This window comes from Triturus cristatus, chromosome 2_2 (genome assembly GCF_964204655.1).
Source record: "Triturus cristatus chromosome 2_2, aTriCri1.1, whole genome shotgun sequence".
Classification (NCBI taxonomy): domain Eukaryota; kingdom Metazoa; phylum Chordata; class Amphibia; order Caudata; family Salamandridae; genus Triturus; species Triturus cristatus.
Genome location: NC_140582.1, coordinates 860,203,147 through 860,220,848, shown reverse-complemented (window position 1 = coordinate 860,220,848; position 17,702 = coordinate 860,203,147). Strand labels below are relative to the sequence as shown.

Below are 17,702 nucleotides of genomic sequence, written 5' to 3'. Positions count from 1 at the left end.
ACCAATTACACAAATGTTCTTTAGGCGACTACGATCCATTCTCATAATGCTAATTGGGGCTGGGAAACAGCCCTGTGTCAAATACGAACTGCTGACGCTGCCGCAGGCACAGGGCGGAATGGGAGCGCCGTATTTGCAGTTATATGCACTTTGCTCATGTCGCGGTAGAGATAGACAAAGTCTCTCCGTGCTCGCTTTCGACAGCCCTTTTCCTGCCATACAAATGTCCGGGATCTTATATAGATACTCAGCAGTGCTTGAGGTGTGCATGGATGGGACTGGCGTGTTGCGTGGGTTGCACACATTTGTATCCCCCGTCAATCCCAGTGACAAAAAATCCAACACTACCTCCGATGAAAGATGGGGGCACCTGCGCTCGCGCCAGTAAGCTTGGCATCTATCCATTTGGGGATCTCTTTTTAAATGACCGATTCCTGGACCCTCCCTCCCAGAATCAGGACGGAAACGCTCCCCTGGACACTCTCCTTTATTATCAACTGCGCGCAACATGCCGCACAATATTTGACACTTTTCCTGCTCCCCCACAAACACTTATGGCTCTAGAACATATTTACACAGCCAGCACTGCACGGAAACACATCATATTCCTCTATAACCACATGCAGCGCTTGGCGCCTGCGACGGGCACACCGGAACAGGAATCCTGGGGAAACGACCTCCACACACCCCTCACTAATGAACAGTGGGCACACTGCTGTGGCCAACTTGAACTCTTATCCCCCAACTACAGATTAGGCCTCCTACATTTTAAACTTCTACATCACATATACCGAAACCCCGCTCAAACAAACAAAATGGGTATCTCTCCTGATTCCCACTGCGCCCAATGCCACCTGCCGGACGCAGACTTCCTCCACCTTGTTTGGCAATGCCCTGCGATTGCTGCATACTGGGTGGCGGTATTTAGTACCATTGGGAAAATCATAAATACACAAATAGACCCCTCCACGCTGGTGAATCTCCTGGGGCATGTGGGGGACGTGGACCGGGATGTCAGGAAACTGGTGGCATTAATGCTACTTTTAGTGAAACGCAGAGTCGCAATGAACTGGGGGAGTACCCAGACACCACTAACTCGAGACTGGCTTAAAGATACTGCATAATGCCATGAGCAACTGACCAACTACTGGGAACTAACGCCAATGGGATTCCGCCCACGCGACATCTGGTAACCCCTCACCGCCTACCTCCGACTACTAGAACCCCCCCAGACAGACTCAGCTGAATAGGTTTTAACCCACACACCCCACGAGACAACCAATGTATCTTACTCATTACTAGAACACTTCGCCCCCTGCTCTCTCCCCTTACGTCGGCCAGATGTCACACCCCAGTGAAATATAGGGAAGCTGCGGGGGAGGTGGCGGGGTGGGTGGAGGAATGCTGCTGTCTTCTTTATGATGTCACATATGTACAAGCTTTTATCTCAACGCAACCCCTCACTGTGTATGTGTCATGCCATTCAAACTGCTATTCATACAATGTCTGTAACAATGCCAACAAGTTAAATAAAGAATTAAAAAAAAGCCAGACTGAGACTAATACAACTCAAAATCGTGCATAGGATATATTGTAATAAGAACAGGTTATTCAAAATGGGAAGGGCCGAGCCCCAGATGTGTACAATGCTACATAGAGGAGGGTGCTTTTATCCACATGAGTTGGACATGTTCAAAGGTGAGAGCGTACTGGGTACAAATATCCCCAGCACACCACAGTTAGTCTTATTGGGTATACCGTGGTATGTGGATATCCCTAGGTCGCTGCTGGTATTTTGTACACAGAGTCTTGTTGTCACTAAATGTAATAAAGCCCAAATGTGGTGTCAGATGCAAACACCAATTAAAAGTTTGTGGCTAGTGGGTATGAATAGATGCATGGAAGCAGAAATGGTGGTCTATGAGGGGTGGGGATGTTCGAGAAAATTTGAAAAAGTTTGCCGGAAATTAAGGTTTTTTTACGATTTGGATGCCGAAGTGGAGGTCCTTTCCGATGCTGCATCCCGAGAGGACCAATATCTGTGACGTGTGGGTGCACTTTATAGGGGTGAGAGGGTGGTTGGAGGGTAGAGCCCAAAAGGGCTTGTTTGGGTTTTTCAAATGTGAATGACTACTTTTTTGACCAGTGTTCCATGTTTCTGGTGTTGCTGTATTAAAACTAAAGATCAACAATGTATACAGATTTGTCAATTTACAACAAAGTATTCATGTGTGTTGTATTTTATTTTGCAGCGCTGATCACACTGTAAAAGTCTTTGATCGCCATGGACAAAAGAAAGATGAAATTAACTTACCAGGGTTAGTACCGATATAAATTTGTTGCACTTTATGCTAATTTATTGTTCACTTTAGCTACAAGTGGGAAGCAAGTCCTGTGGTAACTGACATTTGCTGCCTGCTTTGAGTGTCACAACTGCAACTGTTCACCTCCGCGACCACTATCCAATCAGAGTTCTTAGTGGGGGGAACCGCACCTCTTGATCTGGAAATTGCTGCTATGTTCTTGGATCCTCAACCCTTCAGTGCTTGCTGCTTGACTTTCAGCTGCATTAAGTGTCACCCTTCAGATTGTGATCAGAACCGCTCCCCTCACCACAGAGGGTGTTGTATGATGCTAGTGTGGTCCATGGCAACCTTCTAAAGGGATTCCACACTCTGTCAGCACCCTTGCTCCAATGAGACTTACAAAAGTAATTATTCTCCAGATTAACTCTGCATCTCCTGGGAAGTAAATGCACGCAAGTGTACTGTTCAAGTGGTCAGCAGTGGGAAGCTGGCTGTTAAATAAGCCCACACAAGGGCTTCTGCTAAATAATTGCTTCGCTCATGGCCCCAGAAATGTGCAAAGAGCTTGAGAGATTAATCGGTGATAGATGTCTGATGCAGTGATTGATGAAGGAATAAACATGTGTCTCTCGTGTCCATGATGTCAAGGGCCTGAGGCATTCAGCTGTGACATCACATGTTTGTCTGCTATTATTGCGTGCGTTGTATGTGTATTTGAGTGTCTTTGTATCATTGCAATGCACAATCTTATTACCCAAAAAAGCAGTTTCTGAGAAAGGGCACCTAAGCAAATACTGTAATCTTAGAAAGCGTGAAATCTGTACATAAGCACATCTTTGTGTTCTTGACCCTGCTACTCCCTCCCCCACTTTCCAGACCTTCACTTTTCCAGACTTCACATAGTCTAAGGCTTTTTGGTACTTTTCTCTTAGACATTGATGCCTTTGATTGTTGACTATCGAGTTTTGACATCCTGTCAACAGTGGAGTCCAATGTGCATTTCCCCTCCAGATGACGATTTTGTCCTTACCTGAAGCTTCTTTCCCCACAGCATTAGAGAAGAGTGTAATTGTGATTCAGTTTCACAGCAGACACTTATCAGGCATGCCATTTGGCCTTTTTTAACACACACCTTAATATTATAGTCCTCTCTTCCTGTATGAGAGTACCCCAGCCACTCTGTTTAGAATACACGTTTTCAAAGTTTCTGTATGAAGCTGAGAACATACTATCCCTCCTAGTTCCAGTTTGCCATTTCTCTCTTCGTTCAGCCCTGTTTCCTACAGCCCAGTAGCTGCTGTCCCCATGCTTCTCACATGTTATGTGTTGATGCTTTTAGAATCTATATTATGCCATCCTTAGGTACAGCTTGCATATTGAGCAAGGGGGTGGACCTTCCTTATCCCTGCCCCCATGACAATCCTGGTGCTACTGTCATTAAAGTATGTAAACGTCTCACCCCCTTCCCCTTCCCTGTTGTCAACTAGGCCATCTAGGTCTATGATGCATCACTGCTGATGGCACTGTACAAGTGCTAGTAAAATAACACACTGTGCATGTTCTTAGGTGTACCTTGTCTCCCCAGCTTCTCTTGTTTTATCCAGAACCCCACGCAACCATAGTTTGATGATAATGAACGGGTGAGAAAATATTACCTCCTTGCTGCGATTGGGAGTAAGCTACCCATGGAGAACTGTAAGCGTTACTACCTTCTGTACCAGTCCACTTCCTTGTCAAACGTTTTCCTACCCCTCTGACTTCCCAATACCATTGTCATTTCACCAAAGACGTGGGATAAATTACCACTGAGACAACTCTGTAAGTGAGAAGTGAACTTCTGTGTAAACCATATCATTTCCTCCCTGCCCGCTAACATGTTTGGCCACAGAGTACTCCCCCCAAGGGGTCATCCCAGTCATTTATTCATTTTACCAGAGATGCTTCTCACCCTGGTCTTACTCGGTTTTACTCACTGTCTCACAGTAGCTGGTCACTTTGGGGATTCTGTCTGATTTCTGTCTTCCCACTGCTGAGTCCCGCTCAGGTATGTGATGCGCCAGGATTTGTAAATGGTGTTAATCCCAAACGTGGCTGAAAACATGAACAGTATTTTATCCTCAACAATCGCAGTTCCATGTTGACTCCGCTGAATGTTTTTCTGAAGTGCTGTCCCTTTTGCATTCAGTGGGCCATCAGTAGTTCAAAGTATTACTGTTAACAAATGACCAGTTTTTCTAAGATGTACGCAGAATTGAGTATAATCCCTGTAATTCATTTGTTTTGCTATTATTACTCTGTGTGACTCTTGTGGCATTGGTTTAAGTACAGATACATTATGCACTTTTTTGATTGACAAAAAATGTGTACAGACGTTATTTAAGAGTCGGTTTGCTCCAAACCACTCTTCTACAAATAATTACTTTAAAAAAAAAGAATATATTTTTTGTTTTGAAAACAGATTTTATTTGGGTTTTATTCCGCATAGTACACACATCTGCTTTCAATATTTCGCATGTGTTAGACCTGACATCCTTGGCGTGGGTTTTTCCCCTATCTTTTGCCTCTACTACCTGGATTTTTGATGCTGTGCTGGATTTCGTTTTTGCTGGTTTAGATGCTTTGGACACTCTGCCACTGCTAATCAGTGCCAGAGTGTAAGTGCTCCCTGTGTAAAATATCATATTGATTGGATATACCTGATTGGCATATCTGTATCACCAGGAAGTCCCTAGTAAAGTGCACTGTGTGTGCCAGGGCTGGTGATGACAGATGCTACTAGTGGGGTCTGCAGCGCTGATTGCGCCACCCACCTGTGTAGCCCTAAAATGGTGTCTCAGGCCTGCTGCCGCAGGCCTGCCTGCAGTCCCCGGACTGCCATGTCCTCCTGGCCAGTGTCCACACTGGCCGGGCCTAACCCTTCCCTTTTTATACACATCAGTCATCCCTATGGAAGGCCCAAGGTACCCCCCTGGGCAGGGTGCAGTGTATGTAAAAGGTAGAGCATGTACTAGTGCAGGTAACATGTTCTGGTAGTGAACAACGGCCCTTTTGTGTGTTCACTGCTGCAAGGTTATCTTGCTCCATAGGCTAACATGGGGGAGGCTGGTGCCACTGGCTATCCGCCTATCTTCTCATAGGAACAAGATAAGACATGAGTGTTTGATATCCCTGAGCTCAGCATTTAATAACACATCTTTTAGGAGAGGTTGTTTTTAAATCCTGAGTTGGAGAATGGTACTTTTTAGAGAATAGCTGTTCTCTTGTCTGACCCTTCTGTGTGCCTGGGCATGCTTGTGGATTGACTGTCTGGCTTGAGAGTGGCAGGGGCTGGGGATCCCCCAGGAGGTTGGCTGAGTCAGCCCTTTGCTGAATGGCGACATTTGCAAGTAGAGTGGAGGGAGGAGATAGCACCTGGGAGTGAATAGGGCTGTGCCTGCCTGCCACACTGCTGGCTCCACCTCCTGCTGGGCGGCTGACGACTCTGCCCCTCACTCTGAAAAGAAAGCAGAAGCCAGGAAAACAAAGTGCTCCAGCAACGCCCAGAACTGGATCAGACCGGGCTCAGGACCCACTTGCACAAAGACTTCAAAGACTTTTAGGGGTATAAGTACAAGACCCCTGACAACAGATTTTTAGATTCTACCATCAAGAGGAACCTCTGCTGAAAGACGGACCGCTGAAGAACTAAAGGAAGATTGCCTTGCTGTGTGCTCTAAGGGCTGACCTGTTCTGCTGTACAACTGAAGCTGAGGAGGAGAAGGGGTCTTGCTGTGTGCTGACTCTACCCACTTGACCAAACAAGACTTTGCTGTGTGCTGTGTCTTAAACCGAATCTCCAAGGGCCTGAGAAGAGCTGGCCTCCTGTTTCGCAACCCAGGGATAGAAAGGTTGCCCCGAACCCAAGACTCTGCTGTGTCCCCCTGCGCTGCTGTGTGCTGCAGGGACCGTGGACTGTTCTACCAAGCTTCTCAACATCTGCCGGTGAAGTGGGCGGGCTGCTCTCTGCCTTGTTGGAGAGTACCGCGCTGATCCGGGCCTGACACTGGTTGCCGCATCAAGAAGACCGACGTGCTCATCGGCACGTGCCTTGCCGCGACCCGGAGGCCTGAAGCAGACCGAGAGTCGTACTTCCCTGCTCTACGAAGCCGCGCTGTGAGTGGCTGTCTCCGGTGACGTCGACATCGTCACTGAGGGCTCGTCGAGGGAGTTGTGGAAACCTTACACCGAACAGCCAGAGGAGCGCTTTGTACGACGAGCGCAGTGACGCCGACGGAGCAACGTAGCTGTCTAAACAACAAGAGCCTACGAGCTGATTCATTCTCAGTGAGTATCGAATCACGCAAGAAACTAGAGACTATCGTCTTAAGATCCCGACCAACCAAGAAAGCGAATATAGTGTAAACCTGTGATGCTTGATTTCAACTGCGGAAACTAGATAAAGATATATTATTTTTGATATAACTCACCTGTGTGGTCTAAGTTTGTGGTGTACGGAGGGGGGATCATTGTGGTGTCTACGTGCAAATACCTTACACATTGCCTTGGGGATAAGCCTGTCTGCTCGAGCCAAGCTACCTAGAGGGTGAGCAGGGGTTATCTACCGTGTGTGTCCCTGTACCCTGACTAGAAGCAAGGGTCCCTATTTGGTCTAAGGTGCATACCTCTGCCAACTAGAGACCCCCAGATCTAACAGCATGCATAAACATACTTGTATTATCATCATCCCCTCTCTGTTAATACTTTTTACCCAACTCCCACACCCACCCCCCCTGTGAGTCGCTTCACTGTTGACTGTCAGTCCTAGGGATGTATGGTTATGCTTTATGGTGTGCTGTCTGTTCTTGGAGAAGTCATATGGTGAGTTATGGTACAGGCTGGTGATTGCCTTTTCCTATGCTCTCTGACCCATTCCATTCCCTTCTCTCTCAGGTGATGGAGAGCGCGAGGGATTTACCGCTGCTTCATCCAAGTTGATTGTCTTTAAATCATCTACTAATATTCCCCAAGCCCTTGCTGTGTCCAGTGTGCCTATACCTCGACACTCTTCTCTCAGCAGAATTCTGCCTTACGAGCTCGTCCACTTTTCCAGCTCTCTCTTCCATGCCCCTACTCTCTGTCCCCTCATCAACTTCCAATTTCTAGTGATTTCCCACTTGGCTAATACATATGTAAGGTCTTGGAATTTCCCTGTTACCTTCGTTCTGTCTGTGTGTGGGAAGCAGTTCAGTAAACAGTGTCTTGGTGCGTGTGGAATCTCCTTGTCTATGATATTTTCTGCCACGCTTAGTACCTCTTCCCAGAATGGGTGGAGATTGGGACAGTCCCAGAACATATGTAGCACATGGGCCTCTCTTTTTCCTCATCTTGGGCAAGCCGCCGTTTTCGCTTGGAAGTACCTTTTGATCCGCACCGGCGTAAGATACGCTCTGTGTAGGACATAATAGTTTATTCATTTGAACCGTGCATTTCTTTATATCTTGGGGGTTCTCTCTACAATGGCACCCCAACTCGCCTCCAGAATCCGAACTCCCAAGTCCTCTTCCCATTGAAGCCTTAGCTGCTCTATGGGTCTCTTAATGGCATTCCTGATTGCCACATACCTACAATAATCCAATGCCAGCGGCTCCGTGGATCCAGAGCCCCAATGTTTCTTAAACGCAGCAGAGAGGGCTCTGTGCAGCATGAAGAAGCCCTGAGGCAGGTCAAATTCTGCATGAAAGTCTTCGAAAGGGAGCATCTCAGAGTCCCGAAAGAGATCACCGTCGCCCCAACCTCTCTACAGTCGTCCAGACCAGTCCAGTTCCCCCCGTGAGGTAGGTACTGCAGAAGTTCAGGGGGGAAGTCAGGGGAGTAGGGGACCCTGCACTGGGCGCACTGCATATATTTAGTCCAGCACCGGGTCACTACTTTAGTCTCCTCTGTGTACCCATGCTGCCTTCGTTTTATCCGCAGCAATATTTTCGCTGGCTCTGGGGAGAACGAGCAGGGCGTCCCCTCTGGGTTCCTCCTAGTCGCCACCCATTGCACTAGCCATTGAAGCTGTGCCACAATGTAATATGCTTCAAGGTCAGGGACTGCCAGTCCTCCCGTCGCCGTGGAGTGCTGCATCTGTCTAATGCCAATCGCCTGCAGCTCGGTCCCCAAATAAACATTGTAAGCTGGGAGTTCAGGTCTTGAAATGTCACACGTGGGATCCATATCGGGAGAGTCCCGAAGACATACAGCAGGTGCAGGAGGGCCACTATCTTCAAGAGGGCCACTCTACCCGCCACCTACAACGGCAGAGACCCCCAGAACCCCATGGAAGAACAGAGGGACTGTATTGCTCTGCCCATGTTGCCCTCCATAAGGTCAGCGGCTTTGTGATATACTTTTACTCCCAAATACTCCAGGCAAATGGGTTCCCACTGCAGGCATCCCAGCTCACCCAGGAGGGGCCTATCAGCTGTCGCGGGGAACAGTCTCTATTTCTGCCAATTCACCTTCAGTCCTGAGAGTCGGACGAACCCGTCCCGCATATTCTGGTCACCTCTCCGATCCCCCTCTGTGTGTTGGAGGAAGAGCAGTAGGTCATCCGCGTGCAGGTCTATGTGATGTTGGATACCTTGCACCTTCAGCTCTCTGTAATCTCGTCTTAGCCTCTCGCAACACTCCAGAGGCTCCATGGCCAAAGCGAACAGTAGCAGAGATTGGGGCATCCCCGCCGCGTACCTCTCTCCACGTTTTTTCTCAGGGAAATAACCTTCCCCGTGCAGACTGTGGCCTTCGGGTTCATGTATAATAGTTTCACCCAGCCCAAAAATCCCTCACCCAGTCCTAGTTTGCGCAGTACCTGGTATAAACAGTGCCACTCCAGACTGTCGAAAGCCTTTTCTATATCTACTGTGAAAACTGATCCTTCGTCATAGTCCTCTGCATCTAAGATGGCCATGATCCGTCTTCTATTAATGGCTGTTTTCCTTCCTGGAATGAATCCAGCCTTAACCGAGTGAACCAGCTTGGACATATATGGTAACAGTCGGGTCGCTAGTATTTTGCTCAGGATTTTATAATCCAAGTTCAGCATGGACAGAGGCCTATGTGCTGTGCGATCATGTGTCAGCTTCCCTGGTTATAACACTGGAATAGTAAGTGCTTCCCTGGTGCTATCAGGTAGTGTACTCATCTTGCGAGCTGCAGCGTACATCAAGACCAGTCAAGGAGCTAGCTCCCCTGCATAGGTCGAGTAAAATTCAGCCGGTAATCCATCTGTTCCCAGTGTTTTATTATGCGCCATGTTCTTAATGGCCACCTTCACCTCGTGAAGGGAAAGGTCAGCTCCCAACTCCTCTGCATCCCCTAGTTCTAACCACAGTAGCCTTAGTCCTCCTATGTAGTCTCCCACGAATGTGTCCTCGCATGGGGGAGCCCCCCGGTATAGCCTAACATAATACTGGGCATATATTTCGTTGACCTCCCTTCTTGTGTCTGCCTATTCTTCTTGTAAGGCTGTCGGGGCTGATGGCTGAATCCAAGCCTGCACCAAGCTTAGTTCCAAGGGAGCGAAGAGGCAAGTCCCAAAATTCGCAGAAAACAGCACCTGGAGAAATATAGAATTACTCACTCACAGGTAACTGTTCACTAAAAGTAGGGGGAATAAACCATAGAGTGACCATCACTCTTCCCCATCTGGCAGACACAGAAAACGTTGGTGTGTGAAAACAGGATACTCAAATGCTGAAAATATAATACAGACGGGTATAACTACAATGATCAGCTGGCTACAGCTACAACAACAATGATTAATGCAAGTCAAACCCTCTGCTATCAGTCCACTTACACTGTGATGAAGCCAGACCGTCGAAAATAAACAACTGGCAGAAGTAAAGCGTCTTGTGACTGCCAATGGACTAGATAAAAATGCCTCAGTAGTCTTTGGTAAGAGTTCCTAAAGGGGCACTAGATAGCAGACACTTCCACACACACAAGTCTAATCTGGGGCTATGTGGGAAGGTAGGAGCCAAAGAAAAGGGACAAAAGATCCTAAATAGGACCGCAAGCGCAAAGTGTAGATTAGCTTGAAAACTGTAGGGAGATGATCTACAAAAAGTACACTTTTAGACTGTGGACCTAAGGAACATCAGGAAAAACCCCACTCGTAATGTGCTGGCCGGCTCACATGGCAAGAAGTGAGCGGAGCAGCCACGATTACGAATTCAGGCAAAAAGGTGCAGGTGAAAGAAACGAACAACGCAGCATGCTGGCCGGCTTACAAGAGAACAAGAGCGGAGCAGACACGCGTACGCATTCAGATTGAAGGCAGTAGGTATTGCGGGAAAGAAAAATCGTATAGCGTGCTGGCCGGCTCTCCTGGGAACGAGAGCGGAGCAGCCACGCATACGCGCTCTAGGGAATAAGGGACTCACAGGGAATGCGAGCGGTAGGCAGCCGTGTATTTCACAGGGTGAGACAGCCGGAATCCAAACTTGAAGCTTGAAGGGCACTGGAGACGAAAGTCGGCGAAGTACAACGCCACTGGAAACAGGAACAGAATGGAAGCAAAAGGGAGCCTGGTCACATGACAGAATCAGTAAGCCAAGCAACGGCTTATGAGTGTGACGGCCTCTTACGTGGGTTAGGGGCCGTCTCAAAAGTGTTGGAATCAGTGGACTGACAGAGTTTTGTACCTGCCCTAATACACTGCTCGTGTTTGGACCCGTCCTGTGCTACACAAAGCCTGAGCCCTAACAGTTCTCCCACCCAAAGGCCTATTTATGGGACAAGGCTTTGATGGATGAAGTGCATGGAATCTGCGCACCAGTATACGAGCATGCACGTTTTCAGCAGGTTCCCACGACCTATCTTCTGGGGCATAACCTACCCAATCAATAAAGTATTACAGTTTACCCCTATGTCTGCGGGAGTCTAGTATTCTTTTCACTTCATACTCTTTTTCTCCTTCTACGTTTATTGGAGGTGGAGGATTTTCTGGTACTAGGGGGTAATGTATTTTTTGAGTAAAGAACAATGAAATAGGGGATTTATCTGTATGTTCTCGGGCAAATGTAACTTAAAGGTAACCGGCGTGATTATCTTTTGCACTACATACGGACCTATAAACCTGGGTTGTAGTTCTCTAGGTCTCCCTAATCTCAGGTTTCTGGTGGATAACCAAACCTTCTCTCCGACTTCATAAGTGGGTTCGGGGCGACGGTGTTTGTCGGCCAGTTGTTTCATCGCTTCCTTAGCTTTTTGTAATTCTTTTTTGGCATTTTCCCAGATGGCCAAGAGGGATTCGTGGTGTGTTTTGAGTGCAGGGATCCTTTCTAGTTCCAAGGGAAGGGTAATGGGTAGGCAGTTAGGGTGGTAAGCAAGTAAAAAGAAGAAGGGAAAAATGCCAGTAGAGGAATGTGTAGTGTTGTTATATGCGAATTCAGCTAAAGGAAGGGCTTGTACCCAGTCACCTGTGATTGTGGTCAATAGACAGCGTACGTATTGTTCCAAAGTCTGATTGGTTCTTTCTGTTTGCCCATCTGTCTGAGGGTGGTATGCTGTGGCCAGCCTATGATCAATTTTGAGGGCTGTACACATGCCTTGCCAGAACCGGGATACAAATTGTGCATCTCTATTAGATATAATGATGGTAGAGGGACCATGTATCTGTTCTAGGAATATTTGTACTTGGTCTTTAGAAGAGGGTATCTTTTTCAGAGGAATAAAATGTGCCATCTTGGTTAACATGTCTACCACTACGAATATAGTGTTGTATCCTTGACTTCTGGGGAGCTCAGTGATGAAATCTATACTGATGGAATGCCAGGGTGATGGGGGAACAGGGGTTGTTCTTAGAAGTCCTGCAGGAGCACAATGTAAGGATTTCTGTCTAGCACAGGTTGAGCATGAACTGACGAAATTTTTGACGTCTCTCATCATCTTCTCCCACCAGAACCATCTTTGGCAAGTCTTAAGGGTTTTGTCGCTTCCTGGATGTCCTGCCAGCGGGCCATTGCGGCACCACTGTAGTAGTTGTTGTTGTAATGCAAGAGTGGGTACCCATAACTGTTTATCGTGGTAATCTAGCCCATCCCTAATTTGGTTAACAGGATCTTTTTCCCATTCAGCAGCCGGTATGGTGGCAAATTGTTCTCTCAACTGATCAATAAACCCTAAGGGTGTATGTTATGTTATGTTAAAAAGATTTATAAAAGCGCACAAATACCCGGAGGTGTCTTGGCGCTAGAAAATGCCAGCCGCAAACTCGCCTCTAATACTGAAAGAGACAGGTTTTTAGTTGCTTTCTAAAAACAGTCAAGGAGCTAACATTCCTGAGTTGAAAGGGAAGGGAGTTCCACAATTTAGATGCACCATAATGAAAACTATCACCTCGATGTTCTTCTACCCCAATAAGTTTGTCACCAGGTATAATAGGAGAACAGGAAGCATGAGGGACGGTTTTATCTTGTCCTAGCCGAGACAGTGCATCTGCTTTGCCATGCTGGGGCCCAGGGCGATACGTAATGATAAAATCATACTCACTAAAGAATGATACCCATCTCATCTGTCGTGGAGCGAGTGCTCTGGCTGATCGAAAGAACTGAAGGTTCCTATGGTCTGAATAGATGGTGACTACATGAGGGGAGCCTAAAAGATAATGTCTCCATTCCTGGAAAGCAAGTTTTATGGCTAATAGTTCTCGTTCTCCAATTGTGTAGTTCTGTTCAGCAGACAACAGGGTTTTTGAGAAGTAGGCCACAGGATGTAGGTGTCCGGTGTCTTTGTCTCGTTGTGAAAGAACTCCTCCTACTGCATACTGAGAGGCATCTGCTTCGACGTAATACGGCTGTGTGTTATCAGCATGTCTGTTGACTGGGGCAGTGGTGAACCTTTCTTACAACTTGCCGAAGGCTTGTTCAGCTTCCTCTGACCATTTAAACAGAACTCCTTTCCGCAACAGTCGTGTTATGGGGGCCATCAAGTCGGAAAAGTGATCAATGAACCTTCGATAAAGTTCGCAAATCCTATAAAGGATTGAACTTCTTTTACTGAACAAGGACTCGGCCATTTAACCATTGCTTCTATCTTCTTAGGGTCCATATGAACACCTTCTGGAGAGATTACAAATCCCAAAAAGTCCACCTGTGTGGTATGGAAAGTACTTTTATCAAGTTTGGCAAATAGCTGATTTTCCTTCAGTTTCTGCAAAATCTTCCTTCCGTGGATGATATGCTCTTGTTCGGACTGTGAGTAGATCAATATATCGTCTATATAGACGATCACGAAGACGTCAAGGTATTCTCTCAATATTTCATTAACAAAGAATTGAAATGCCGCTGGGGCATTGCAGAAGCCAAACGGCATCACACAATATTCATATAATCCGAACTTCGTACGGAATGCCGTTTTCCACTCGTCTCCATCTTTAATATGTATGAGGTGATAGGCCCCCCGAAGAGCTATTTTGGTAAAGACCTTGGCTCCTCGAACCTGATCCAATAGGACAGAAATAAGTGGAAGAGGATATTTGTTTTTTACAGTGACTTGGTTGAGTGCTTGATAGTCCAAACAAGCGCGTAAACCCCCTTCTCTCTTCGCAATAAAGAAGAGGGGTGATGATACAGGAGAAGTAGAGTGCCTTATGAACCCCTTCTTTAACATTTCCTCTATGTATTGCTGTAGGTATTCAGTCTCGGTTGACGTTAGAGCGTAGATCAGACTGACCGGCAATACTGCTCTGGGTACAAGGTCTATTCGACAGTCGTAGCTCCTATGAGGTGGCAAAGCAGTGGCTTTTGCTTCATCGAAGACTGATTGATATTCTTCATATGGTACCGGAAAGCAAGACGTGGCTGATACCGTATGCGCAGCACAGCAGAGTGAATTATTCCATTCTCTAGCTTCTTGGTAGCAATTCAGCATGCAGTGGTGAGACTTTAAGGTCACTGTTCTAGCAACCCAATCAATTAGGGGGTTATGAATTTGCAACCAGGGAACCCCTAGAATGACGCCGAAGTTGGGGGCATCTATGAGATCAAACGAGATCGATTCAGAATGACCGTTGCTGCATACCATCACTATTGGCAGAGGTTGATAGGTTATCAACCCAGATGACAATTCTGTTCCATCTACCGCTCTCACCGGTTCTGGATGTTTTTGTAACAAAAGAGGAATTCCTGCTGTTCTGGCCAACTGGATATCAAGAAAGTTCCCCGTGGCCCTTGAATTCAATAATATAGACAAGTTCTTTCTACATTGCGTGGATATCACTAGGGTAACGGACAAGGTAAAGTGTTTAGGCACTAAGGGAACGATGTTGTATTGTTTGGAGACCTTGGAGAATATAACGCTTGAAGAATCAGGCTCAGCTTTCTTCAAGCCTACTAGTTTTCCGACTGCTGATTCGATACATGACTACTCGCTATACTCTTTGGAGCAGAGCGAGGTTTTACTGGGCATTCTCTGGCTTAATGTCCTCCTTTCTCACAGTATCAACAGAGATTATTCTTTCTTCTCTTGTCTTTCTCCTCCATGGACAAAGGGTTTCTTAGTCCTCCTATCTGCATGGGTTCAGTATTATCTTTGGTGTCTTTCTTTTCGGTCCTGATCATCAAATATTTGGAGGGACTGAAGCGGGATTTCTCCCGTTTACGTTCATGCAATCTATGATCTAGCTTGACCGTCAAATCAATGAAAGCAGGACAATCTTCTGGGGGGTCAACTATTTGAGACAGCAGGTCCTTAAGTTCATCGCACCATCCACAATAAAATATAGAAGTCCTTTTTTCTTCAGGGCCAATGCGTCTCGGCTACTAGCCTGTTGAAACTAGTGATATATGATAGGAAATCCTTAGATCCCTGTCTAAGGTTAAGAAGAGCATTGTCACTAGCCTGCATGAACGTGTGCTTGGAAAGAGGCTTCTCATCTTTTCTTGGAATAACGTATAGTCATACAATAGGGGGTCATTGTTTTCTACCAGCGGTACAGCCCAATCTGCTGCGTTGCCGGCTAAATAGGAGATAACAAAGGCGACTGTGGCTGCATCATTCGGGAATGCAGCCGCCTTACACAAAAACTGAAGTTGACATTGGTTCATGAAGACACTGAACTTAGAGCTGTCTCCGTTAAACCTCTCGGGCATAGCAAGAGGAACCGGACTGGGGTATGGACTGTGAAATGAACAGGAGGTATGTTACCGTCTCATTGTGAAGAGGTGCTAGAGGTATGGGAAGGGACCGTGAAATGTGCAGTTTGTATGTAACTTCTTCTGCTCTTGGGTATTGTACCAGAATCTCTGACATCTGTGGGATTATGTGTTTTTAGTTGAAGTAACTCTGTATGTAGTCTCTGATTTTCTGTTCTTAGCCTCCCTACCTCAGATTGTAAATCCACTAATGCTACGACCAGCTCTTCTACTGAGGGGCTCTGTAAGGCGTTATGTAAGGAGGAGTCTACAGAGGCACTGGCCCCTTCTTGGTTCATCTTCGCTCAGGTGGAGTTTTATTCTTGGGCTTGGCTTTCTGTCGGGGCTGATGGCTGAATCCAAGCCTGCACCAAGCTTAGTTCCACTGGAGCGAAGAGGCAAGTCCCAAAACTCCCAGAAAACAGCACCTGGAGGAATATAGAAGGATTCCCTCACAGGTAACTGTTCACTAAAAGTAGGGGGAATAAACCATAGAGTGACCACCACTCTTCCCCATCTGGTAGACAAAGGAAACGTTGGTGTGTGAAAACAGGATACTCAAATGCTGAAAATATAATACAGACGGGTATAACTACAATGATCAACTGGCTACAGCTACAACAACAATGATTAATGCAAGTCAAATTCTCTGCTATCAGTCCACTTACCCTATGATGAAGCCAGACCGTCGAAAATAAACAACTATATTTTATCCTAACAGCGTACACAAAATTATCATAACACACATATATTTTTTAGATCACAAGTACTTAAATCAAGCAACACTAGACACCTAAGTTGAAAAAAAGGGAGAAGAAAAAATAATAATAATAGAAAATACGGCCCTTATATAGGAAACAAATTTAGTTATAGGAACATATAAAACATTCTTTATTTAATAAAAAGGTAGTATCGTGAGGCTCAGACATATAAGCTGGTACATATAACAATTAATAGACATACACGACCAGACAAGTGGCATACAAAAAGAGGTTACATAAAAGTCGGAGTTCCAAAACAACACTGGAACTACAACACACAAAACAATGTGTCCTCTATGAATTGTGGCCACACTTGCGTCGACGATGTTTCGACCTTTGTCATAAGTACATGGTCATCTTCAGGACAGATAAATAACTGCACATCCCACCAGATAATCTATAAAATACAAAAATACCATATAAATAATTCTTAAAAATGGGCCAAACAAAAAAATTAGATAAAGGAAATAAAATAGGTGTGCAAAGAAAAAGTTAAGGAAAAAGAAAAAAGTAAAAAAGTAACTCACCATCCCCAACAGAAAGTGGGGCTTGTGTTGAAGACATACACAGAAATAAAGCCAAAAGGAAAAGGAAAAATCGTGCAACCCCAGAAAGAAGCAGAAAAGTCAGCCCATCTTATTCGGACTACCAGTGCATGAGATTACTCACTTTATTTGCAGGAAGGGAACAAGCAAAATGCAACTCAGTGCTTGTATTTAAAAAAAAATTCTATACGGGAAAAAGAAAAAGAAATCTATGGGTCCCCTAATCATACAAAATAAACGTCCAAACAAGGAAACACAAACCAAGTTACTTACATGTTTGTGTAAGATGAAAATATTAGCTGGACACTCTATAAGATTCAACTTCTTTCGACTCTTTATCTCAGCAACTGTGAAAAGATGTAAACCTTGATAAGCCGCCTAATGGGGACGCATCTACCGATATTGCCAATTGTCAGCCGGTGATTTTACAAAGTTGACACAAACAAACAAACATTTATTACCTGTTTGGGGTTAATCACACATAGCTAGTCGTGGATGGAAAGTGTCTTTTCATTGTCTTTCCCAAAAACGCCCAAACTGCATGGGAAGAAAAGAAAATGCAATCTCTCCATGAGGCGCTCTGTGGCTGCATAACCGAGTAACTCTATACTATAACTAAACTCCTCACTCGATAACCAGAGTTAGGAAAGGCTTACCGTCAGTGAATTCAATAAATTTGTCGCAACTCAATTGCCGGGTATCAGTCACCACTAGTCGGCAGCCATAAATGCTCCCATTCACCACACACGCCGAAGCCACAGTAAACAAGCATTGGCATAGCCAATAGGTCTCGCCTTTGGGACCTTATAAGTGTTTAGCCATGCAACAGTTGCATAACTAAATACTTATAAGGTCCCAAAAGCGAGACCTATTGGCTATGCAAAGCGGCCGTGCGGCTGCGAAAGTGAAAGTAATCGCTGCAAAGCGCGGCGC

The 17,702-nt window shown here is 45.9% G+C and overlaps 1 protein-coding gene across 1 annotated transcript in view; it reads left to right on the top strand.

Moving 5' to 3' along the window:
- WDR19 (WD repeat domain 19) overlaps positions 1-17,702 on the top strand; it is a 992,607-nt gene that overhangs the window by 61,611 nt on the left and 913,294 nt on the right. Inside the window, exon 3 of the mRNA XM_085642250.1 lies at positions 2,253-2,318. Coding sequence (XP_085498376.1) covers positions 2,253-2,318 — 66 coding nt within the window. The remainder of the gene's footprint in view (positions 1-2,252; positions 2,319-17,702) is intronic.